The 24,704-nt window shown below is 40.1% G+C and overlaps 1 protein-coding gene across 5 annotated transcripts in view; it reads right to left on the bottom strand.

Moving 5' to 3' along the window:
• Nucleotides 1–24,704, bottom strand: part of plekhg5b (pleckstrin homology domain containing, family G (with RhoGef domain) member 5b) — a 90,801-nt gene that overhangs the window by 18,531 nt on the left and 47,566 nt on the right. For all 5 annotated transcript variants that reach the window (XM_023956883.2, XM_078950223.1, XM_023956881.2 and 2 more), the window contains 6 exons: nt 10,325–10,460; nt 8,171–8,270; nt 7,960–8,020; nt 7,677–7,768; nt 7,460–7,596; nt 5,265–5,416 (listed from right to left, as the gene is read on the bottom strand). In XM_023956883.2, the coding sequence (XP_023812651.1) occupies nt 5,265–5,416; nt 7,460–7,596; nt 7,677–7,768; nt 7,960–8,020; nt 8,171–8,270; nt 10,325–10,460 (678 nt within the window). The remainder of the gene's footprint in view (nt 1–5,264; nt 5,417–7,459; nt 7,597–7,676; nt 7,769–7,959; nt 8,021–8,170; nt 8,271–10,324; nt 10,461–24,704) is intronic.

A 24,704-nucleotide genomic window follows, 5' to 3' on the forward strand; every position in this document is an offset into this window, starting at 1 on the left:
GTGTTCTCAAAGTGTTTTCTAAGTGTTCTCAAAGTGTTCTCAAAGTGTTTTTATTTGCATTTGCCAACACTCAAGTTCTTGCCAACTAAAAAGTTGTCTTTATAAAAAGAAAACAAATGCCACTAAAATGAGGAAATGTTAAGATTTTTTTTTCAAGTTTGGTCACAAACATCTGATTATGTTGAAAAGTTAAACCTTTAAAAAATTGGATCTTAGTTTAATGTAAAGGGTAAAAATAATCAAATTTAAAACATTAAATCTTACTTTTACAATTTCATTTATTTTCTTTGAAAAGATTCGAAAAAAAACTTTGGATCAAATCAGATTTTATTTTAAAACAAAATTACTCAGAGTTTGAGAACGTACAAGAAAGTTTGCAATTTATGTTTAAAACCCCCCGGTTGGACATTATTCCCAACAACAGTTTTTTTTTGGCTTTTCTAATACATTTTTGGAAAAAATTTTGGATTAAAAAAAATATTTTAAGACTTAAAACTGTGCAGAAAAGGCAAAACTTAAGTTTTAGAAGGATATTAATTTTTTTTTAAAATCTAAAATAAAATCTGAATTCACACCCCCATTAAGTTTAGAATAAATGTTTAAGAATAAGTCCAACATAATTCATATAAAGTTGAACCTCCTTTAGTTTCCCAAAAGTATTTTAGGACTTTAAAACTTTCCAGGTAAAGCAAAATCATTTTCATTTGATTTGGTTCATTTTTTACAAGGATCTTTTTTTATTTATTTTCTGTATAACCTCAAATAAAATCAATACTTTTTTCTGCATTAGTTAATTATTAAAGTTTAGAAAAAAATTCAAATTAAATCCTCAAAGGTTTAACTGCATCCAAGTTTTCAAATCTATCATTATGTTGTCTCCCTTTAAGCTGAAGCGTACGCCTGTGATTTAGCTCTGATAAAAGTTAATCGTTAAAGAGACAAATAAATACATTTTTTAAAATACTTTTTGGTGAAATTCACAATGAAATGTGGATCACTGTTAACAAATCAGACTTTTTTCCCCCCATTTTCCTGTGATTTCGACCCAAAAAGCCATGAAGTTTAGTCTGTAAGAATTCCCCCAAACCCAGGGATGAATGTAAACACATGGGGAATCCATTATCTGACAGATCATCTCCAGAGAAAGTAAAAACCACCCAACCACAGCCTCCAAATTGACCCTGAATGCCGTGATTTGTATCTCCACTTCAAACCAAGTAGCTGTGACCGTCCGGATTACACGCCGCTTGTTTGTTTAACCTGATTCACATTACAGGACGGGGTAAAGGCCAGCCTCTCCTGGGTTTTGTGCATCGCTCTACAGCGACAGATTATCTTTATGAGACGCCCAACTAAGAAATAACTTGATGCAGTGCACCAAACCCTCCCAGCAATTATCTCTACAGCAACTTCGTTGGCTGAAAAGCAACCAGGAAGTGTTTCCCCCACTTAGAGATATGCAACACGTTTTTGCAGAAAGCTGACGTCAAATGGAATAAATAGTGACCACAAACATCCTGAGCCCCTGACCCCTCGGGTTAATGACTTCACCTGAACAAATGAGTCACAGCTCCTACAGGAGAAAGAGGGGGAGGGTCTCCATTTCCCTGAAGTAAACTATGTGACTGCATGCCTATGTTTATGTGTGACCTTCTGCAGAGCTTGCATGAGAGGGGATCTGCTAAATTCCCACTCCAATCATTTTTTACGTGGTCTTTTAATTACGATTTCGCCATTTTCCAGTAAATTAAAAAAACAAAACAAAACTCGGTGAAGGACAGTGTGTGCAGAGCGGCAGGTGTTCATTAGAAATACCACACCTCTGAGATGTGGGAGGGCCTGCACCTACTTCCCATCATCCGTCTGCTTGCATGCTCTCCCGCTAACTCGCAGCCCCTCATAACTATAGCCGTTGCAACAAAAATGGCGAGCAATATTTGAGCTATCCAGTCGTACAGTTTTGATCCGGATGTCAGCTCAGAGGAGGAAAACAAAGACGTACTTGGATCTATTTGTCTGGAAATGGATGCATCAGAATGGAGCAGAGCAGGGAGCTCGTAGCTTGCTGTAGTAGCTTGTACGTCACACATACAAGATTTTTCAATGGCATTTTGGCGTCTGCTCCTGATTCCCAACAATTTGAATAAAGAAATACCCAGAAATAGAATTTTAGGCTTAAATTTCTCCTCAATCATGAGAAAAATGCTCCAAGTTAAAAACACAGTCTTCATTGGAGTTGGTCTTTAACAAAACAGAGGCGGACCATAGGATTAAAAGTGTGCGAAAGCAATGACAATCCCTGCTGTGAAATGACTGATTATCTGAGTGCAGCAAATTCCAGTTCTACCTAATAAACAATGACATGAAACTTCTGTGTGATAATAAACCCAAGACATCTAATTCAAACGACAGAGTCTAGGGCAGCAGTTCCCCACAAACAAGTTATTTTCTGCACAAGATGAGGATCTGCTCTAAGAAACGCCATTGAACCAAAGCCTGAGAATCAGTCAAAAGCAAGGACCCAGGCAGTTAATGTTTCCAGGAAAGCCAAAACAACCACAATGGGTGCCTGTGTGTCGCCTCAGCGTCATAAAAGACAGGCAGGTAAATAAAACAAAACTTGTGGCTTTTGCCCCGGCACAAGGATCAATACTTCTTATTCCCGCTTGGGCTTCACGGGAACCGAATCAAATCAAAACAATGGATTAAGAATTCAAGACTAAACTAATTTTTGATCTACAGACAGATTTGAAAACCCTCTGACCAATCACTTCAACAGAAACAGATCGGTACTGCCACCTTGAGGACTCGGCTGAAGTTGCAGTTTTCTCAAGATTAAAAACACAACTCACTCAGAGACAATCCACTCAGCCGGTGGACGGAATGAGACGTTTCATGACTAGGAATTGCCTTCACTGAGCAACGTCCATAGTTTATGTCTGAACGCAGTGACTAACCTTTCCTGATTCGCCTCCACGGATGTAATCGCTTTAAAGGTGCCTCCACCTGTTTGCCCGGAGCAAAACCCACATCTGTTTATTGCTGGAGAGCATGACTACACAGTAGAGAACACGTGGAGGGGAGTCCTGACACGCCATAAGGTGATTAACAGAAATGTCTGACGCAATTAAAACGGGAGAAATGACATGTACACGTTTGCTCCACCAACACAACAGCTAAACACGAAAAGCTTTGTGACAAACTACGACGCATTCAGAGTTTCAGATCAAAATCTTCTTTGTTTTTATGTATGGTGAGGGATTCCTGCAGGGTTCTTAGTGAACATATAATGACTCAAAAAGCAATAAAAGGATGAAAACAGTATATTACTTTTATAGAAGAAAGAAAACTAACAGGGAATTGAACAAAATAAAAGCATGCCAAACAGTGTATTTAAGTTAAACTAATATTAAAAGACTGCTCACTTTTCTCACAAAAGAGCAGACATCAGTCACAACTGTGTTGAGAATTTGGCATTTTTGATCCGAGACAGCTAGGTTTTTTGTTTTTATTAATTAGGTAGTAAATTGTGGAAACAGTCTACTTTATACAAACCCGTATTTAATGCAACCGTGAAGCCCTTTGGGCCCTAAAGAAGGTACAAAAGTAATTTACAAGTTGATGCCATTTATCAAGAAAGCAAAAATAAAAAAATACATTAAGAAAAATCATGCTGGTGATGTCCAAATTCCCTCACTTCTCCATCTACATGCACTATGTATGATGTTTGTTATTTTGTAGGGGTCTCATGATCTACAATTCCAAAACCCAGTGCTCTAGAAATTTCCCAGAAGTCTGCAATAAACTAGCGTGCATTAATGCTCACCAGATTGGAATATACTATAGACCACAATGCATTGCGTTTGAACGATTTAAAGAAAATAATGATTTATTTTTATAAATCCTCCAAGAACAGTGGATTCATGATTGGTCTTTGTCAAATGTTTTTATAGCGTCCAGGTGAATAGTCGATTCTTAATGGCTGCTCGGTGTGAATTAAAAAGTGATAGCCGCACGCCTAAAGAAGAAGTAGCTTAAATGTTCTGTATCACTGCACAGGCTTCTTTAAACCTTGTGCTATCCTATGGGGTCCAGATGACCCGATCCTTACATTGATGTGTTATCCCTAACATGAAAAAGGTGGATAAAGGTGAAGAGGATTTCATGTTAGATAAACTAATTCTTATTTAATAGTCCTGGTACATTGCCTGTCCGTCTGGGAGGGAATCCCTCCTTCATCTGGATATTCCTGAGGTTTCTCCCCCCCCCCAGAAATTGGGTTTAGGGAAGGAGAAGGAGGGTCTAAGCGCAGGGATGCCCAGTTTAGTTTAGTCTGTTTAGTGATCAGCGATTGTATTCTATGACTGATTTTATGTTTTGTTCAATTACCGGTGTGAAGCCCGTTAAGACAACTGCTTTGTACTATTGGACTTTATAAATGAAACTGAACTGCTTGCCCTTAAATGTCCCAGCCTGCACCAGACGACCTGCATTTTTTCCGGCTGAAGTCCGTCAAACTGGTCGGATCTTTCACCAGAGCCACTAAACCTCATCATCCGGTGGCTGCAGGAAGGCGGTAGGAGTGTTTCCTGGTGAGATCAGTATCCTTTCAAGTTTAAAGCTCGTGTTAGAAGCAAAAACTGACAGACTTCTAAACTGGCGGTGTTTCGGCAAAAACCCAACACAGAGCTGGATAGAGTCAAATTCCATACTGGGTTCCTCAAAAGAAAAAAAAAAGTATAAATGGAAAACTGAGATTGTGATAGAGTTACGTTCAATGCAAAACTGGAACAAGGTTTTATCAGACTAAAAGGAGAGACAGCTAGCAGCAGTGTACCATTCCAGGCCTCGACGGATGGTGTTCTACATCTTTTCCTGCCATTGAAGCACCGTGTTTATTTGGTGAATTTGAGTTTTTTCCAGCTTTTGAATAATTAGGGTGATTATCAATGCTCCAAACGCAATTTTGTTGTTTTTAATGACAATGACAAATAAATGAATCTTGAATCTTATTGGCTAAACGCACCTGCAGCAAATCAGCAGCAGGTAAGTCAGGGTTTCCGGAAAACCAGCAGAAGGGCCTTTGACACCTCTCCTATACTAAAGGCTACAAAAAGGAAGCAACTGCCATGGAAGAAATGCTCTCTGGGAAGTGTTTAGGTAAGCTGTGTGGCATTATAAGTCTGACTTATTGCTGTTAAATAAGTCAGAGAATCCCCATCCATGCCACAAACCGCAAAGTCACACACAACACAGACACTCACCAAAAGATCCAAACTTTCCCGAAGAGCCAGAGATTCCCCCACCGGGGTGAGAATGTACGGACTTGGACTTCCAGAAGGCTTCATGATGGGCAGACTGAGCGACTTCATGTCTTTCACGCCTTGCTCCACCTTCAGCTCATCCCCTGGCTTTGCTGCAGATGGACAATATGCAAATAGGAACCTGGAGTGAGCAACGTCTGAAAACAATCTGGATTACTTAAACATCAAACTTGGTAAGAAGAAACTAAAAATCTTTCATTTAAAATAAATAAATACAACAAATTTACAGAAATACTGGGACAATGGTGGATTGGACCCAATTTACAAAATAAAGCAGAGGCCAATATTGGAGCTGTGGTTTTATCTAAGGGCAGATTCACATCTGCTCTCCTGCGCCTTTAGGACCAAGGCTTAGAGCACAAATGAGGCACACATCCATACAACCCACCTCCCAAAAATATGCTTTTTTTGGGGTATTTTTTATTCCACATTCATACACTATCAATAGGACTGACTAATGGATTGAAGAAAGAGCAGTTCTCATTTGTTAAAACTTTAAATGAGGTATTTTCTTACATTGCAACACCTAAAGCCTTAGTCACGGGTGGATACGGGCAGTCTGCGGGTGAACATGAGTAAGTCTGTGACAATCTGGGCACACAGGTGACCCGATATGAAGTATGTAAATTACTCGGTGAGCCCGTAGAGCAAAAATGACTATTGTTTTCTCCACCCATCCTGCGGACGACTGGTCGTAGTGAGCACTTTTACAACATGTAAGGATAAGCAGGTGAGATGCAAGTGTGTCGCTTATTTATACTCCCCCAAATCCTGTGCATGCAGCCCATTAGTGATGTTTGAGTGGTAAGTGTGCGCTCCTTGCATGCAGGCCGACTAAGGAAGTTAGACACTCAGAGTGTAGTTTGTGTGGATATGCTTTTGGCATCCTACACGCAGTTGCGTATCACCTGCACATCCCATTTTTGCAACATTTGCGTGTGGGTGTAAAGTACAATAGCAACTTACGTTATAACTTATGATACACTTGAGCCCATAGAGGGCAGTAGAGAGGTCCAGCTGAGAGCAGGTGTGTCTTGCAGCCACCTTAAGGGACGTCATGAAGTTGGACCGTACAATGTTGTGGTAAGTGTATTGCGAAGTATTCATAAGGCTAATGAGTTTCGCACACACTTATGATGTATGGGTTATGCTGTTGTCCTTACGCCACACTCTAGCCATTAGTAAGGTGCGCGCGGATTGACTCCTTACTTATCGCATGCACAGGATGTGCACTTGATACGCAAGTGCCCATGAGATGCCTGTAGGATGCTTACATAAGCTACACTGTTTAATTTTCTCATTTCTTACAACCAGGTCGCTTGCAATGGGTGCGCCAAGTGCATGCACCCTTCATTTGAACAGCACAAACTGGCTCTGTGTGCAGTACGCAGGGTTCGGGGGAATTGATAAAAAGGAAAAATCCATACGACATGTTTGCATCTCACCTACTTCCCCCTTACTTACTATGACGTGTTGCTTAAAGTCCTACTCCGATCGTCTATTCATCCATTGTAAAAAAAAAGTGTTCCTCCTTTTTTAGCCACAACCAAAACCTGTGTCGTTTTCTAGGACAGTTTCTAGGTTTTCTACAGTCTGCGGGTCACTTGCATGCCTTGTACAGATTTGCCCGTTTTTCCCCTGCAGACACACCGTATCCAATTGTAAGTGCAGTTGTAAATATGAAGGCTGTATGACACACTTGTGTTCCCCTTAGCCCTTGTGCTATCTTTTGGGGACCATATGACCCCACTCTCAACATTAACGCGTCTTGGAGGCACGTTCTTCTAGTATTTTTTATCTTCGCTGGTGTCCATGGATTACATGAAATCCTCTTCACCTTTATTCACCTTTGTCATGGTAGGGAGAACACGTCAATGTTAGGGTGGGGGTCACATAGCACAAGGGTTAAGGTACAGTCGGTTCAGTATACCAAAAAAAAAACAAAAAAAGAAAAAACAACAGCACTCATACAGGTCCATATGATTTAAGAGTGAAGACTGAACTTTGTCTACTTCTATTTTCATTGGTGTATTTTTTACACACATATTCGTTATCCGTGATGTGATATAGGCATTTTCAGAAAAGGTTCTGGGATCATTTAGCAGTCCCACCAAGCTAACCCAAAGGCATTTTACCTTTAACTTTAAGGTAGTGTCCTCCAAAGTGGTAGGCCTCAAAGTTGAGGGACAACGGGGTATTGGACTGATCCAGGAACAGGTCCACGCGTGACAACTCGATGCCATTCCTTTCAAACACTGGCCCAAGAACCTCTCTAAAAACACACAAAGAAACCCATGGACCATCTGCTTATGAAGTTACAGTTTGAAGAGGAAACTGGTCCTCTCCTCTCACCTCAGAGTTTTCTTTTTCACAGCAGGTACGATTTCTGTACTGATGTCTACGCTGAGGTCAAACTTCAAGCTGAAGCACTCCTTACTGGGGTCCTGAGAAAGAGCAGCGGGTTAATGTGTACAAACGCTACCGATCCACAGGGGGGCTTCCTTCTAGTTCAAACAGAACTGCAGATGGGGCATGTTACATCATGGCTGCTGTATTTCACAACTGCCTGCCCAAACACACTGAGGCTCTGCACTCTGTGGCGAGTTTAGCAGCGGGACTTTGCACATGGACTTACATCGGTGTGTCGTCTCCGCTGCTTCTTCTTCCCCAACTTCATTCCCACACTTTTACGCTCCCTGCAGAAACGTTAGACACATCTTCAGAGTGGGCATTCGCCGTGCTGACGCAGCAAAGTCTGCCTGTTTCGTGACTGTAAATGATCCTCCAGAGGGAAAATACTGGAGGAGAGCGCTAACACGAGCATGCCAAAGCGGAAGGTTACCGACCCGTGGTCGTTGCTCCCCTCATCCTCTTCCTCCAGATCAGAGGGGGGGCTGGTACGTGGGGGGCAGGAGCGTGTGGACACGTTTCGAGCCAGGATGGACGCTTGAAGTTTAAAAAAATATAAAAGCAAATAACAGTTATTGATGGATCTCTGCTTTGCTGCACAAATTTAAAATGGCGGTTCTCCTAAATCGGATTAGATCAGAGAAGCATATTTTCCTCCATGGTAGTTTTGTGTCAGAACGAGTTCATTTGATCAAACAAAACTACTATCCGAGACTTTGTATCATCAACTCCACAGGGGTTTTTACAAAAAAAAAATATTAACTCAAAAAATGCCTTTATTATATGATCAAATCAATGAATTATTTTTTTGTTTTTGTTTGTTTAAAGGTTTTTTTTATTTTTGTTTTTAGGAGAAAAAACCTGAGTTTTTAATAAATCTCAATATTACATTTTATTTTTAAACTCCCTTTCAAAACACCAAAGGTAACGGTAAAAATTGATAAAAAGTTGTATAATGTAAGAATTTCTAATTTTATAAATCAGAATAAGTGTATTCTTAACAATACATAATGTTATTTTACATGAAATATGAAAAGTAAATCCATTATTTTAATCTAATTAATCCAATTTGATTGGTAAAATTTGCACAGTGATCAGTTGTCAGCTCTGGTTGCAGCAGTTGGAATAATCTTTTTTTTTTTTACCCGTTTCCTTTACTCTAGACACTTGCAATCAGCAAAATCCAATTTTGTAACAGTTTGGTTGCCATGGTTGAAAATATATTGTGCCTAAACAGATCTAGCTTCCATAAACAGAAGCCACTAAAACTTGCATCCATGCACGTCTACATGGTACATAAGTTTCTGTTGAAAACCAAATCAAAAATACTGTTTTCCAGCCTATAAAAGAGAATAGTTGAAGGATGATATTTCAAGTAGCAAAGTAATTTTTGGTCAGATCAACCTGGAAAGTTTGGATGAACAAAGTCAGAAGATCACAAGGAATTAGAAAATAGATGTAATCTGTATAAAAAATATGTGCACATATAGAAATATATCCTAGATTAAAAACACATTTTCCATATGTGTTCATTTTAACGTACAAGCTCCTTCACAATATGCATTCATTCTTATAGATGTCTTACTCGCCATGGCAACAAGAATTGAACGATTACTTCTGCCATTCTTTTCCATGATCTGGGTGTGAATTATAGGAAACAAAACCCCATCGATCCACTAAAAATGTTTTATTTAATAACAACACTAATAAGCTCAACAATGGCCTAAAGACAGAAATCAATGTGCCACGTTATAACATTATTGGACGCTGAAAGTGTTTTATTCTGAATATATTTAGAAAGGTTTAAAAAGGATAGTATGCATCATGCAGCTAACGCAAACGCGTTTTTCAAAATAAAGGCTCAATATCCCTGCCAAACTCATGAAGTGATTTCCTTTAATAGGATTACGTCAAATCACACTATATTGACATTTCCATTCCAAAAGCAATTTTATTTGGTAAATAAATAAAAAATAATTAATTCTAATATTTAAACTAACAAAAGGCTCTTTTTTCCTTTTTAAAATAAAATACATTTTTACATGTTTCGATGAATTGATAGAGTTTTTGAAGCAAGAAACAATTTAAAATCCATAAAAATACATCTTTGAACACAACTCTGTTCATATAAAAACAGAAAGGCAGTCATTTTTCCAAACAAGAAATAGCAGTGTAAGAATTTAGATTTGTGGATTTGATGAAGTGATTTTGATTTTCGTGAAGTTTGATTGAATTAATTGATTTTTTTTTAAACTCTGCCCCACCCAGAACATGCTTATCATTCATCAGGTGCGAATGTACTCACTTAAAATGGATTTAGGTCCAAAAACACGTTTTTCTGAATAGGTTTTTAGGCTTGAACTCTAAAATGCACAATGTTAGAACAAACATGAATGAAACAAAAGTTCAATAATTTGTAGAATTTCTTTTTTTTTTTTTAAATGCTTTGCTAGAGTTATTATGAGTAAAATTGAAAAGCTTTCAGTCCATCAAAGCAGCGGGTGTGTTTAGACATTTCCACACAAATGAGGTCATGGGGATGACATCATCCCTGTTGGGATTACAAAGAAGAAAATAAAAAAGTCCCGTACCTTGAGGCTGCAAGTCAAAGCGAGGGTGCCGGTCAAAGTGCATGTTGTTCTCCGAGTGGCAGCGCGAGTCACATGACTCACACAGGTGAAGCGGGCTTTTGTTATTCTGGTCTTGACAGTCTGGGTGGTGGCAGACCTACAAACACAGAGGCAAAGAGAATGTTAGCTTTATACGTAGTTGTGAAGATGGAAATAATGCAAACTACCATATTTTTCTGACTATAAATTACTCCTGAGTATAAGTCGCAGCAGCCAAAAAAAAAAATTTCATACATAAATCGCAGTTTTGGCAGAAATTTACCAAATAAAATACAGGAATAAGAACAGATCAGGAAGAACAGGTCAAACTTTGTCCAATCAGGCACTCAGATTTGGCAGTGATGAATGGATGACATCTCTTCAAGGGAATGCTAACCGTTAAACAAATGATCAGGAGGGACAAATTAATAGTTTCGATTTGCATTCAGCCGGAATTCTATGACAACACATCTATCACAAATTGGAACAGGGCTAGGAAAGAAAAGGCCTGAAGCAAGAGTTACCAGATTTACACCCCTTCAACATTTCACATCATGTGCTAGTAAACAGCAGAAAAAGAAGAAAAAGCCCCTCCCTGCTTGTCCAGTGTGAACACCACTCACGTTTAAGTCTGTCCGTTTAGGACAGTCTTGATTGTGCGTCACGTGCACGGTGTACGTAACATACGACTGAGCAGCACTAATAAACAAATACTCATACATAATGATACACAAACCTACAGTGCCCTCTGGTGGTTGTTCCCTTTTTGTTTTTCAAAATCACATATAAGTCGCACCTCTGGCCAAACTATGCAAAAAACACAACTAAGAAAAATACAGAACGCCTGCCATGATTAGAACACCACAGTTTCTACTTAAGGAGTTTTGGTGACTTCTATCTCCCCCCTTATGCGACCCTCTTTGTTGGAATTTATTCAAAACTGTTTTTCACCCGAAGCTCACCTCCAAAACAACGACACTGGGCGCAGGTCAGACGACAGACACGGCTATGTCACTCCACAAGCTCCAGCTCTTTGTGGCAGCATGCAGCAGGAGGATAAAAGATTAGGGATCTGTCTGTCTCGTCCCCAGCATCCCACCCCCCAACCTCCAAATCTGTTCCAGACTGCACCACCAGCAGACTTTTCTGTGCGCCCGCACCCACTTCAGGAACTGAGGATACATGGAGGGGGGATCACAACAGCCCTGTTGCGAATGTACTTCCACTCATTGTTTTCATGAGCTCCAGAGGAGCAGTGGAAACTGAAAAAGAAAAGCTCCGGAGGTACGTGTTTTCATAACTTTAAAACCACATCTTCTTCCAAAGCATGCCAAACTTCAAATCCATCTGTGCACAATTACATAGATGTCTTCAGCCATGGTACTCTACCGCTGCAATGTGCAGAGGAGTGCTGGAGTCTCTGCAAACTGGCTCCACGTTCATGCCTGCAGGCAAATGGAACTTGCCTCCCTGGGACTTTTTCCTCACACGGAAACCCGTACCATAACCCCCCCTTTATTAATCCACTGCTCTCGAAGTCTCGCCAGGTATAATCGCACAGTCTGAAGAGCAGGCTGCTAGTCGGGGGGGGGGCAATGATGAAGTGGGGGGGCAAAGGAATAGCGAGGAGGCTTGGTGATGATCGAAAACGCCGGGCAGGAAGGAAGGAAGGAAGAAAATGGAAAATAAGGAGCTTTTTAGAAGTACAAAGCCTCTCTAATCTTAAAGCCTAACTGGTCCCTGTGCTCTGACAAAACCATCTGACGTTTCTGTAGAGATTTAAAAAACCCCGATTGGAGTTTAACCAGAGGGTCCCTCCTCTTCTTCCCTGTCCATCGTCCGACTCCTCCTTCACTCTCAGGCTCAGCACACCAGTAAAAAACTCCAACCAAACACGCGTAAAATGAAACGTTTTTTTTTTATCCGTTCATGCACTTCTGAGTATTCCTCTAAAAACCTGCGCTCTGGTCACCAGTCCCTCCCAATCCATGAAAATGACTGGGTTCTCACACTGTGACATCACAAAGTGGGGAACAGCCACTTCCAGGAAGAGTCTGTGCTGCATTGCCCCCAGTCACACACACACACTTTCTCCATGGAGCTAGCAGGGATCAGCTAAAACACTTTCCTTCTATATGCCCAATAAAAGTTCAGATGTTTGTTTTCCTAGGAGAAGACACTACCGAGGCCAAGTTAAGGTTGATGTCATGAAAAGGGCGGCACCCACAAGGAGGGAAATGCGTCTGATATCAAATCGTCTTACTTGCGGGTAGGAAAATGAACTGTGACTACTCATATTTCATCAAAGGGCTTAAAAACTTTCCTTTTTAATAATGCTTTTTAGTACTTTTGCTGTTGTTGTTTTTGTCTTACTTTGTTCTTATTTTGAAACCATTGTTATTCCTGCCTTCATTGTAGCGCTTTGAGATTTTTCCCAAAATGTAAAGCGTATTTTTAAATTAAATTTATTATTATTATTATCATTATTATTATTATATTTCATAAAATATTATTTCTTTAGTGTGCCTAAGGTAGTATATTATCATATATAGACTCTAAAAGATTTAAGAAAAGCAGGATATAGGCCCTTTAAAGCATTAATGCACTTTATAATCTTGAGCTCCTTGTATAGGGAATAATTCTGGTTGGGTTTATTGATGTCAAAGCAATTCAGACTGCGCACTGTCAAAACATCAGTTTGTCGTTTTCACATGTTGCAACCAGAATTGAGATGTATTGTAAATATGCTAACGCAGTTAGCATGTAGCAGTGTTGGGCTGTGTTTTTGTCTACGTATTACTAACAAGTTTGGGAGTTGGCGTAGACACAGTAACATTTTTTAGCGGTATTGGCCTGTTTTTTTACGAGTTGCAAACAAGGTTGGGTGGTCTAGCTAGTAAAAACGCCAACACGGCTAACGTGTCGCAGAGTTGGAATTTTTTTTTTTTCACATGTCAGTAACAAGGGAGGGGCTTACCGTTATCACCCTTAGGCTTGTTTTGACGATATCAGTCTGTTTTTTTTACGTGTTGCAAACTAGGCTGAGGGTTACAGATATTGTGAAAACGCTAATGCGGCTAACGCTGCTAATGCGGCTAACGCTGCTAAAATGTACCAGGTCACAAACAAGTTCTAAAGTTACTGTGAACACACTTAAAGTCTGACTGACTGATGGACTTATCCCTGACTTTTGTCTTGCTTAATGCGCCTTATGTACGTCACATGTTAAAAAAAATAGACCATTTATTGAGCGTTCGCCTTAGAATTCAGTTTTGGTTTCCAGGTTTGATTTGATAATCAATAAAGAAGTCTAGGTAAATTGGGATCACTGGATTTACCTGGGAAAAACTGTGCATATCGTGCATATAAAATGAAAACTAGATCATACTATTCATAATGTGCACTAAGTGGGATTAAAAGAATCACAAATAATTTCATTTTTGCTTGTTTGGATATTTTTCCTGCCTAAGATGACCTCTGCTTTTAATGGTTGCTTTAAAATCCATTGAAAATAATTGAGATGAAAGTCATTACTTGTTTTTTTTTGTTTTTAAGTTTAAAGACTCTGGGACCTCAGGTAACAGCTGAATAACAGGTTAAAGGTCAACCATCACGATCTAAACCAGGTGTCTGCAGATGGGTGGTAGCTTTCCTGTGAGGAGTGGCCCAGCCACAAAGTCAGATGCCTTATTTAGACAAGATAGGTGAGCTTTCCCTCACTATCGAGCTGTTCGCATTCCTGTCGTAACTAAAGCAGCTGCAGAGAACAGAAAAATCTGCTTCAGCCAAGACAAACGAATGCATCACAGGATGAATGAAGGGGGAGATCTGCTAACAGGATGAAAAAAAAACCTCACATAAACCTGGGAAAGCTTGTAATCTCACGCTCATGACAGATACCTGGGTTTTATTTAAGGATGAGCAGAGAAGACATTTTTCAGATAGTGAGCATTCCTATCAATTACTGTGCTGACAAACTGACCCACATGATCCCGGATCTGGACTTATTTTTCACAGGAAAGAGGAGGGGAATGGCGAGGAAGCTGCTGGACAGCGGATGGGGTTGCAAATGCAGCCTGGGCAGCACGCGAATGACATGTGTCCCCTACACCCCTGCTCTCAAATCAGCCCGGATTGGCCAGGCTGTGTGGGGTTGCATTGTTGCAGACGAAAACCACAGCCTTTGTGTTGTCCTCAACAGCTGAGAACACAACCACCCGTCCTATCCCTGGGCCTCATCTTGGCTCAGCACATCTAAAGCCGCGTGGCACGTGCACATCGTGCCCTCCAAGCATCCCGATGCCCGCTGCAGGGCGGTGTCATGCATCAACGGAGCAGAAGCCCTTTTGTTGATGAAGAAGACTGTTTCCCACTGATGAAGATCAAGATGATAGCTTCGTTCACACACGCTAAGAAATGCATGTGCAAAAGTTAACAAAAAGCTACCTGGATGAAACAAATCAAAGAGGAGAACTCATGTCCTTCTATTAAGAAGCTGCAAATGTGGAGACATCCATAAAAGGGGAAGTCAAGTCAATTTGCTGGTGCGGAGCTCAGTCTATCCAACCATTCTCCTACACCTTTAAGCATGACAGAATTCAGGATCAAGGCTGCCTAGCTCTGATCTACAACTCTGCTTTTCCAGCTATAGCGACCCTACCTGCTGTTGATTAGCTGAATTAAGTGATTCCAGATCAAATGCCGAGACCTGCATTTGACCAACCACCCCCTTCTAGTTCTTGGGATTTTTCAGTGTCTGCTGGCAGCACTTCATCCAGAAAAGCATCTGAATTGCATCGTCGCAAGACGTCCAAACCACATCTAACCTCTGGTCTTTATAGAGAGGTGGAAGTTTTGGAGCTGACATCTCGATTCCAGAGCTCCAAACCCCATCTCACCTCACCTCAGCCACCCAAAGAAGGAAGCCCATGTTAGCCAACCAGTTTTAACTGCAGGCAAAGGGACCCTACATGAAATATCAGGGTCGTAGAGCAAAATTGTTCATGCACATTTATTTCTATGGGCATGCTGCTGGTCATAGTGAACATGTATAACACTCAAGGCACTTTAATATTGGGAGTTGGGTCATCTGGACCCCACAAGACAGTGCGCTGAACCTTTTTTCTTCAATGATATGTCATCTTCACTGGTGTCTGTGAATTACGTGAAATCCTCTTCACCTTTATCCACCTTTGTCCTGATAGGGATAACATGTCAATGTAAGGGTGGGGTTATGTGGACCAGATAAGATGGCACAAGAGATAAAATATGCAAGGGTAAAGGGTGAAGTAGGTGAGAGGGAGGCGTGCTGCACCTTGTGTGTCCCCTATGGATTTGCCTATTTTTCACTCACAGACAGCATGTATCCACCCATGAGGGCAGTTGTGACTAGAGTGTGGTCAAAGTGTACCATAAACATTATCACCCATGTAGTATAAGTGTATAGAACTTACAGTATCCCTACAAATACTTCACGATACATTTACGACATTTTCACCAAGACACACCTGCGCCCCCCTTTAGATGCACCATGAACTGGCCTCTCCTTTTGCAATGCTCCACAGGCCCGGACAGTTCAACCCCCTTTAGAGTGCATATGAGTAAGGATTAAGCACATGCACATACTGGACTATTTTTTTGACGCAACCAAAGACTAGTCTATACCGTTTAGGGAGTGAGAAATCTTTCTTGTCATACAGCCGTTAGACAACACATAACGCCTTCTTTTGCTGTACTTTACCCCATGTATGGTCCTCTCACATTTTATTTCTGAAAAAAATTTCAAGTAAGGAATCACAATGACTTGATTTCACTACATCTCGTAATAGCACGAATTAAACCACCTCAACAAAAGCCCGTTGATCCACTGAGGTTGAGTACAGTGTTTTACAGCCCTGAAACATGTGGAAACCCACTTTATGGATTTTACCTATAACAGGTTGATTTTAGAACTTAACCCTTGCAATAGAAGACTACTGTATTACCTGAGATATGTGTCCAGATGAGGAAAGAAGAACAAAAGCAACAACAACAAAAACCACAAGACTAGAGTTTAGTCTGTTGGTAAATGTCAATGTATATTTGTCATTTTAAAAGCAATGTTTTCCTTCAACCAGTTTAAAATTCAGATCCATTGAGTTCAATTAAAATTATTTTCTGTATTTTAAATTCAAATGAGTATTCATAGTAAACTTTTTGGATCAGCTTTGCTCCTGAGCAGTTACACCAGACCGTAGACTCTACAACACAACTTTCGTTGACCAGATTCCAAATGCGTTTGAACACGCCTGTTCCTGGAAATACACGGTGCAAACACGGGAAGCACAATGATGAATTCTAACTCGGAGAGTGGCACCGACTGTTTCAAGGCCCCTCCATCACACATCTGCTTTGAAGACGATGCCGCAGAAGAAGACCTGGACGTTTCCGAGCCCAAAGCTCACCCCGCCCTCCTCCAGAACAACATGTCCTGCCAGAGCACACCTCGCACTTGTGAAACCGCACACACGCAGGCTGCCTTTGCCTCACACAGACATAAAGATAGGAAATAGAAAGCCAAGGAAAAATAAACACTCACAGGAGCTTAAAGGTGAAATGTCATGAAGAAATGGGACAAATTACCTCATGATGCACAAGAATCTAGATATGATGTGCAATGCACTCTGTGTAGGACTCATGATCCAATAGGGAATTGTTTGCTAGTTTTTGTCTGCCATATCCAAAAAAAGAATAACCTAAATGGGGGGGCATCCATCAACATAAAAAAGGAAGTCCTAAATCAAAACATTTCTGCTATTTCTGGTTTTCCAGCTGCTTGTAGAAAAGTCATCAAAATGCTGTCAAGATTGAGATACAGTCTTTTTCCAAGTATGTCAAATAACTAAGGGCAGGCAGTTTTACGGACACCCGTAAGTTTATATACCCCAGCAAAATATGTAAAATATTTGGAAATGACGGATGGAGCTGAAATATCTTTGTGTAATCAGAGTGTATTAACGTAGATCTGTTTAAATGACTGAATTTATTTCTAAATGTCTGACGCGCACAAGAAGACTCAACAAGGATCATTTATACTTCAAGCATAATTGTTTTACGTTCTTTAATACACTGAACGTCCATATATGGCAACTGACTGTTACAGCTCTTGTTAGGTCAGTGCATACTTCACTGGATATGTCAGAGTAAATAAATGTTAGATAAAGAGTAGAAAAGTTATTAGAAAATGTTCTTTATTCATACAAAAACTTTGTTCGTTTGTAGGGTTAAGCTGATAGGATCAATTATTCGATCTGAAGTGATCCCAGCTTAATATATCAATAATTTACACACATACATTGCTAATTACATTTTAATATCTTCAAAACATATACAGATTATTGATGTATATTTCTATACAAATATGTCTGAATGTGTAAACCATGTAAATTCAAAATGAAATTGAATTAAATCGACTGGATTGAAAAAACAAAAGACAAATTGAATCGATCCAGGCTCTGGTGAATTAAATAAATTCTCAAAATTATTGGTGATACCCAGCCCTAATCATTTGTCTTTTTTGTTTTATTTTATTGCAGATTTAAAATCTGCCTTGTATTTAAATTCCCTTTTGAAATTAGTAACCAAATCTAAAAACTATGTGTGACCAGTAAAACTGTTAAGAGGTCACAGAAAGCCTACGCCTAGGTCTACTTTAAGGTAACATGGTTCATTTTGTGCAGGTGAAAGCTTTTTTTCAACAACATACCTGTACATAAAACCTGACCTGATCATCTCAAAATATCAAGCTTTTCTTAGCAGGGAAGACAAATCTACTCAAATCTACAGAATAATCAACCTGTTTGTTGTGTTTTGTGTTTAATGTTCCTGTTGTTGAGTTAGTGGAAAGGTATGTCTTGTCCTTTAATGGTCCAGGATATTTGCTAAATATAACAGTTGTCTTGATTCATTAGGAACAAACGTCAGGCTGTTAATGTAAAAAGTGCAGTTAAGATGAATCACAAATTGAAAAACTCAAAGTCCAACTCAGTTTCAGCAAACTTGTGTCCTTGCAGTACAGTGTTCCCTCACTTTAACGCGGTTCACCTTTTGCAGTCTCGCTAAAAATCACAGAATAAAAAAAAAAAAAATGTAACACTGTTTTCTTCATCCTGATTGGCTGTAGACCTTGTCAATCAATTTCTTCTGTGCTGTGTCGCCTGTATGGAATGTGTTTAGTTTTCCAAACTTGCGTAAATCTTCAATCACAACTAGATCTGTGTTTTTATTATTCTATAATACTGGACTTATTTTTCAATGAAGGTTTGAAGTTTGAGAGTTTAACCAAAAGAGAAAAGTGTGAAAATGGTCATGTTTGTCTTAAAAAAGTGTATAAAGTTTGTTGTGAGGAGTTGTATATCCCTACTTTGCGGGTTTAACCCATCACTGGCTATTTTTGGAACGTAATTCCTGCAATAAACGAGGTAACACTGCATGTTAAAACATTCAGAACTTAGACTGACTTGATGGAAGTTGCACAAAAAACAAAGTGTGTTTTGCAACACACATTGAATCAAGCAACAAAAAAGAGGCAGGAATTTCTTTAAAAGGATGCGCAAAGATAATATACATACAAACCATTTAGATCTACAGCATCTGCATTATGCCGTCTGCATTGAAAGCCTGTTCTTTGACAGTGGAAGCAGATTTTAGAAAGAATTCTGCACTAATCTTTCACTAAAAAACACTGGGGAGTGGTGAAAGGTTAAGAACATTTGTTCAATAAATTTACCTGAGAAATATCCATGTCTGCAGGGAAAGGAGATCAAAGCTCCAAGTAGATAAACTTTAGTTTTGGAGTGTGCACATCACGGTATGTTTAAGACAAAAGGTGCGTGGGAGTGTTTGGATTGATGTGAGGAACATCGATTTATTGGACTTGAAGGCAAAAAGGAAAAGACAAAAAAAATAATAAAGTGCTCATCTCTGATTGGCATATCGTAGAAATCCCACACCTGCCTTTCTATTACAACACACACACACAGCTGTTGGTCATAATGGGCCCACACCCATAGAACATACTCAGCTCCCGGTTTTTGTTCCACTTATCTACAATCACAGAAAGAGAAAACAACAACAAAAGTTTATCATGGGATTTATAGACTTGTTCCATCCCAGTGTATCTCGCTGAATGTCTTTGTTCGTAAATCATGCAACATACAGATGCAGAGAATTTGCCTGAGCTAAAATTTCATGCTGTGCAAACAGACAGGGATGCTTTGTGGTCCTGCCCTGACATGCAACTCATCCCTCCTGCAGCTGTGAGGTTCTCCTCAGCAGTGAGGTATGTTTTCGCACCTTTGTTCCATGCTCGGAGTGGTAGCAGGAGGCAGCGCCGCTCGCCTATTTCTTGCCACCACGCTGGCGGATTCCCATAAACACTCCCACACATGCAAACGATTGGTTAGCACTCGACCATCAACAGTCATGCACGGTCTTGTTCAAAACCTGTGGGAAACCAGCCGAGCATCCAGACAGATTTTGGTCAACTCGCACAAACTAATCAGAGCTGAGCCAGAACTCTGACGCAAGTGCTTCACCTGCGGTTCGCAGTCCACGTCCGGCCAAAAGAGGCCGACCACACGCAGACATTTTCGGGGACAAATGCTTTGGCTGAAGGCTAAACAAAACCAACCATCTGATACCTTAAACCTCTCCAACATGTGAGCCATGCCAACAAAACACAAATCTATGCAACTTTTATTTTGAAATGAAGATACCTGGGCATTTAACTGGGAGTGGCTGTGGCTCAGAGAATTGAGCAGCTGTCTGGCAATTAGTTGATTGGTGCAAATCCTAGGCTTCACAGTCATAGTGCCCTTGGGCAAGACAGCCACACCAAATTGCCTTCAATTGTAAGAATCCTGTAAGTTTGTTTAGGATAAAAACCAAAAGCTGAAGGAATTAATGGACAGGATTTTCGCGAGTAAAAGCTTTAATTCTTTTCTAAATTAAAGTTTTTAATCCGGAACCCAGATTTGGGTATTTAACTTTGGTCCCAACTAATTTAAAATAGTTCTCGACATAAAATTGATCTAAATGCTATTTTATGTTTAGAAAAGTGTACAACTGCAAATCAACTACACTCTTGGTTATTCACTTCTTTATCAATTTTAGACCTTTCACTAAAATCATTTTGTGTTGCTTTGAACCGATACTGCAGTTAGTCATAGTACTAGATATATTTATGCATCTCTTCTCCTTTCCATCCCAAATAAAAACCATATTTACTGTGTTTAACTGCATGTCTTTGAGAGCACATTAGAACAGACAATTTGGAGAACAACAGTGCAGTGAGGACAAACAAAGCATGCAAAAAAAATAATAATAATAAAATTAAAAGCATGGGGAAGAGCAGGAGAAAAAGAACCAAGTGGTGGTTGCTATCAAGGAGGAAGAAAAGTGGGCTGATGTGTGAGAAGAGAAGAAGATACCAGTCAGTAATGAAGGCACATTTGCAGACATTTAATGAGGGAAGTCTGAAGAGAATCAACAGTACACCTAGTTTGCAGAAAAAAACTGTAAATAGAACAAGAATTTTATAGTTGATAGCTCAGGTCAAGCTGCCCTGAAATTCAGGCAAAAAAGTAATTAAAAACCAGAAGCGTTTTATGCTTATCTTGGACTTAAAGCCAAAAAAAATGACATCCATCCAAGTTCTAACATGCAAATTCCTACTGTGAAGGCAGAAAAAAAAGGGAAACAATTGCTAAACGATCCAGGCAGCATTTCTAGACCATGACAAACTAAAAAAAATATTTCTAGGGCAAAAAATATTGAACTCGGCGTCTACAGATTGATTGATCTACCCATTTTGTTTGTTCAACTTGGATTCTAACAAGAAGCAGCAAGCCAGTAGTTTGTGGCCAAACCCAACAGTTTGGACTCCTCCGGGTTCTATACTAGAAACTCTCTGGGTTTAATCCAAAACAACAATGCTCCCAATGATTTTGACTTTTGTTAACTACTGACAGAATATTTACTGGATGAGGCCCATTCAGACCAGTCACTGCTTGCTGGTGTTGTGTGGCTCCGACATGGCGCTGTACAAAAATATGTCCATTTGGTTGGAGGCACAAATAAGCCATTTTCTGTGGGTGATGTGACACTCACTCGGTCCAGTTCTGTAAGACAGTCAATGTTATCCACAGGACTGGCTGCAATGTTTGGTTTCTGTGTGTACTTTTTGGTCACCTAATTACCAGAGGTGCCTTTTATTTTGAAAGGGATCTTTCTCTGGGGCCTGTTGGGGAGGAACAGATAGAGGACATTGCTTTGGTTTGTTACACAATTTTACAATTTCCATTGACGATGGGAGCTTATTGCTTTTGTTGCTTAAAAACCTAGCATGGAACGACACAGATTCTGAATGTAGAACGACTTCCACTAAAGAGTTTAAGAGCCAGGTTTTGCTGCGGTCTCTGTGGAAAAAAAAGGTTCTTAACCCCATACGACCTATACATGCTTCATTGGGCCAACTTGCCTAAACAGTGCAGGAATTCCATTAGCCATGAGCCACTAACTAACTGGATTTCCGAACAGAGAAAAAAAGGAAGTTTGCTGGAGATCAAAGTGGTTGGGGACATGTTTGGCACAGGCTCAAATTGTTTTCAGTCATTTAATGTTGCATGTGTTAAGTAACCCCAGCGCTGGTTCCTTCCTGTGCCATCTGTCCTGAAGCTGAGCAGGGTGGTGAAGGAAAATGATCAACTGTTCCACACGGTAGTACAGTTATGGTAAATGGTGTATTCATATCCAGTGATTTAGTACCTTTCTTAAGGGCCCAAGGTGCTTTACAGTCACAGTTCCAATCACCCATGCACACACACACATTTAAACACTGGTGCCAACCTATAACCACCAGGAGCAAAGTGGGGTTCACTGTCAAAAGACTCTTCCAACACATAGGCGGGAACCGAACCTGCGAACTTTTGATCAAAGGTCGACCGCTCTACCTTTGTACACGGCTGCCCTCAGAGTCCTTCTGCGCCACATTCAACACCCGGAAACACACCTATTGCGCCCTTTTTTTTCATGACGTGTAAAAACGGCCGGTTTTACTGACTCATTGGTAACTGATGCCCCGATTTCCCCTTCATTCTGTACCAGATCCTCACAAAGACCCTTTAGGGGGCATCAGTTCCTCTTTTTTGTGGTGAATAAACACAAGTGCAACTTAAAAGAACCAAATTTCCACAGTTGCAGTTGCAGGTGTTAATGACAATTGGCAAAGTTCCAGATGAGAGGAAGAGATACCTACGCAACTGCTCTCAGGTTTTGCTTTCATTTATGAGGCAACACACATCAATCAACTGCGGTCTTACATGACGATTAAGTGGGAAACTTAGCAGTTAAAAATACGACAAAGGCTGTGACAATGGAAGATGACGAGTTGGTAAAGTTGAAACCCAAATACCCCAAATTAGGTCATTTAAGAGTGTGCCTCTCTCCAGAATAGGGTTGAGTTTCTCTTCAAAACTACAACCAGGTAAGTACATTTTATTTGATAGGTTTACAAATCAATCCACACGCTTTACCATTTTCATTTCAAAAGCTATTTTGTTGTACTAAACAGTATTTGAACAAACAATGGCTTAAACTAAAGGAAGACTAAACTTTCTTTTAATAAAATAAATAGTTCTTACATTAAAAAGTTAGGGAAGAGCTGTGTCTCAGACCAAATAGTTTGCTTTGAAAGAAAACTGGTTCGTGGATTTAGCAAATTTATATAACATTCTCCTGGTAAAGATATGTTGGAATCATTGATTTTTCAGACCCAATTCTGGTGCGGCACCAGAGGTGAAGCACTTGCGTCAGAGTTCTTGCTTAGCTCTCATTAGTTTGTGCGAGTTGAAAAAACTTTTCTTTTTTCTTGCAATTTTTTAGACAAACTGACTACAAGCCTAGTAAAACACAGTCCTACGCATACTGACTTACCATATCCAGTCAGTAACTAAAGTATATACCTTTAAAGCAGTTTTGCAGACTGCTGTTCATAAAAACCACTAAGCCTCGGAGCGCCACTAAGCTTTGACTGGACGGTACGAGTCAGTTAAGAGGTTTAATGAATGTTCAATCAGCTTATGAGAAGTGGTGGCAGCCATAATGTTACCAATCTGCTGCAGAAACACGCACGCCGTCTGTTGGTCTCGAACAGATCCGAAATAGAGGCGTGGAGTCTGTTTGTAAACTGCATGTTTGCACCGAGCGACTTGATTTCTCCTTAGCCAGGCCTAAACCACCATATAAGAATTTTCAAACTTTTCTTCTATAGTAACAATGGAGCGAACTCCTAGAAAGGATTGAATTGATCGTAGAGCGAGTCTTTCCAGGTCAAGATGTACGAGTCATTTATGGACTCAGAGGCCGGGAAGATTACAGGAACTGTATAGAACATTTCATAACACTCTCCTCATCTGTGTAGACACAGTGATCAATGATCGGAAGATTATTTCTCATTTTACTTTCAAGCACTTTGATGTAAACAGCATTGCAAAGCAGAAAGAATATTTAAAATATGTATATTTTTTGAACAATGTGTCTTCATTTGTCTTTTCTTTCACTTTAAAAAGAGAAGTAAAGGGGAAACGTAACCACCGTCTGCTATAAAAGGCCCACCGGAAATGTTAGCTCCTCTTTAAAGTGAATTGATGTGTTTCGTACTGAAGTGGAGTCTGGCCAAAAAAAATCCATCGCGCCTCCTTATTTTTCCTGCTCCGTTTCCAGATTTAGAAAAAGGGATGCAGTCAGATTTTCTGGAAACTTCTCAAAGAAAGGGTATGGGTTTCACAAACGAAACATCGAGAGACAAAAATGCTCATTTTAAAACTTCTCAGAACCCAACGATCCAACGTTATGATGTCACAAAAGGACGAGAAATCTTCTACAACCACGTGAGGATGAAGCAGTGCGCCTAAAACCTGCGAAAGCCTGAGTGTCAATCTCTGTAAAGTCAAGTGTTTGGATAATAAACCAAGACAACTCCAAGTGGATTGTGCTACAAACAAACCAGCAGTCTTCCAATCCATGGCTTCAGGGCAGGAGGAGGAGACACTGACAGGAAGGGGCAGAGAAAGACCAAAAAAAGGAGGAAGTGAGACGAAGAAAAAAAAGAAAGAAGAACTGGGTATTCCCACTAAAAGTGAAGCTCCAGCTGACTCGAAAAAGAAAGCGGTCTTGACTTGGAAATTGACTGTTTGCTTTATGAAAGGGAGAAAGCACCGTGGCGTGTCGTGTACCGCGGAGAAGGCAGCCCGATATGAAACGCAGATGTGAGAAAGCCAGACCCAGAAGAACAATCAGACTTTTCAAGTGCTGCTCTGAGCTG

Source organism: Oryzias latipes, chromosome 7, assembly GCF_053564925.1.
Source record: "Oryzias latipes strain Hd-rR chromosome 7, Olatipes_Hd-rR_3.1".
Taxonomy (NCBI): domain Eukaryota; kingdom Metazoa; phylum Chordata; class Actinopteri; order Beloniformes; family Adrianichthyidae; genus Oryzias; species Oryzias latipes.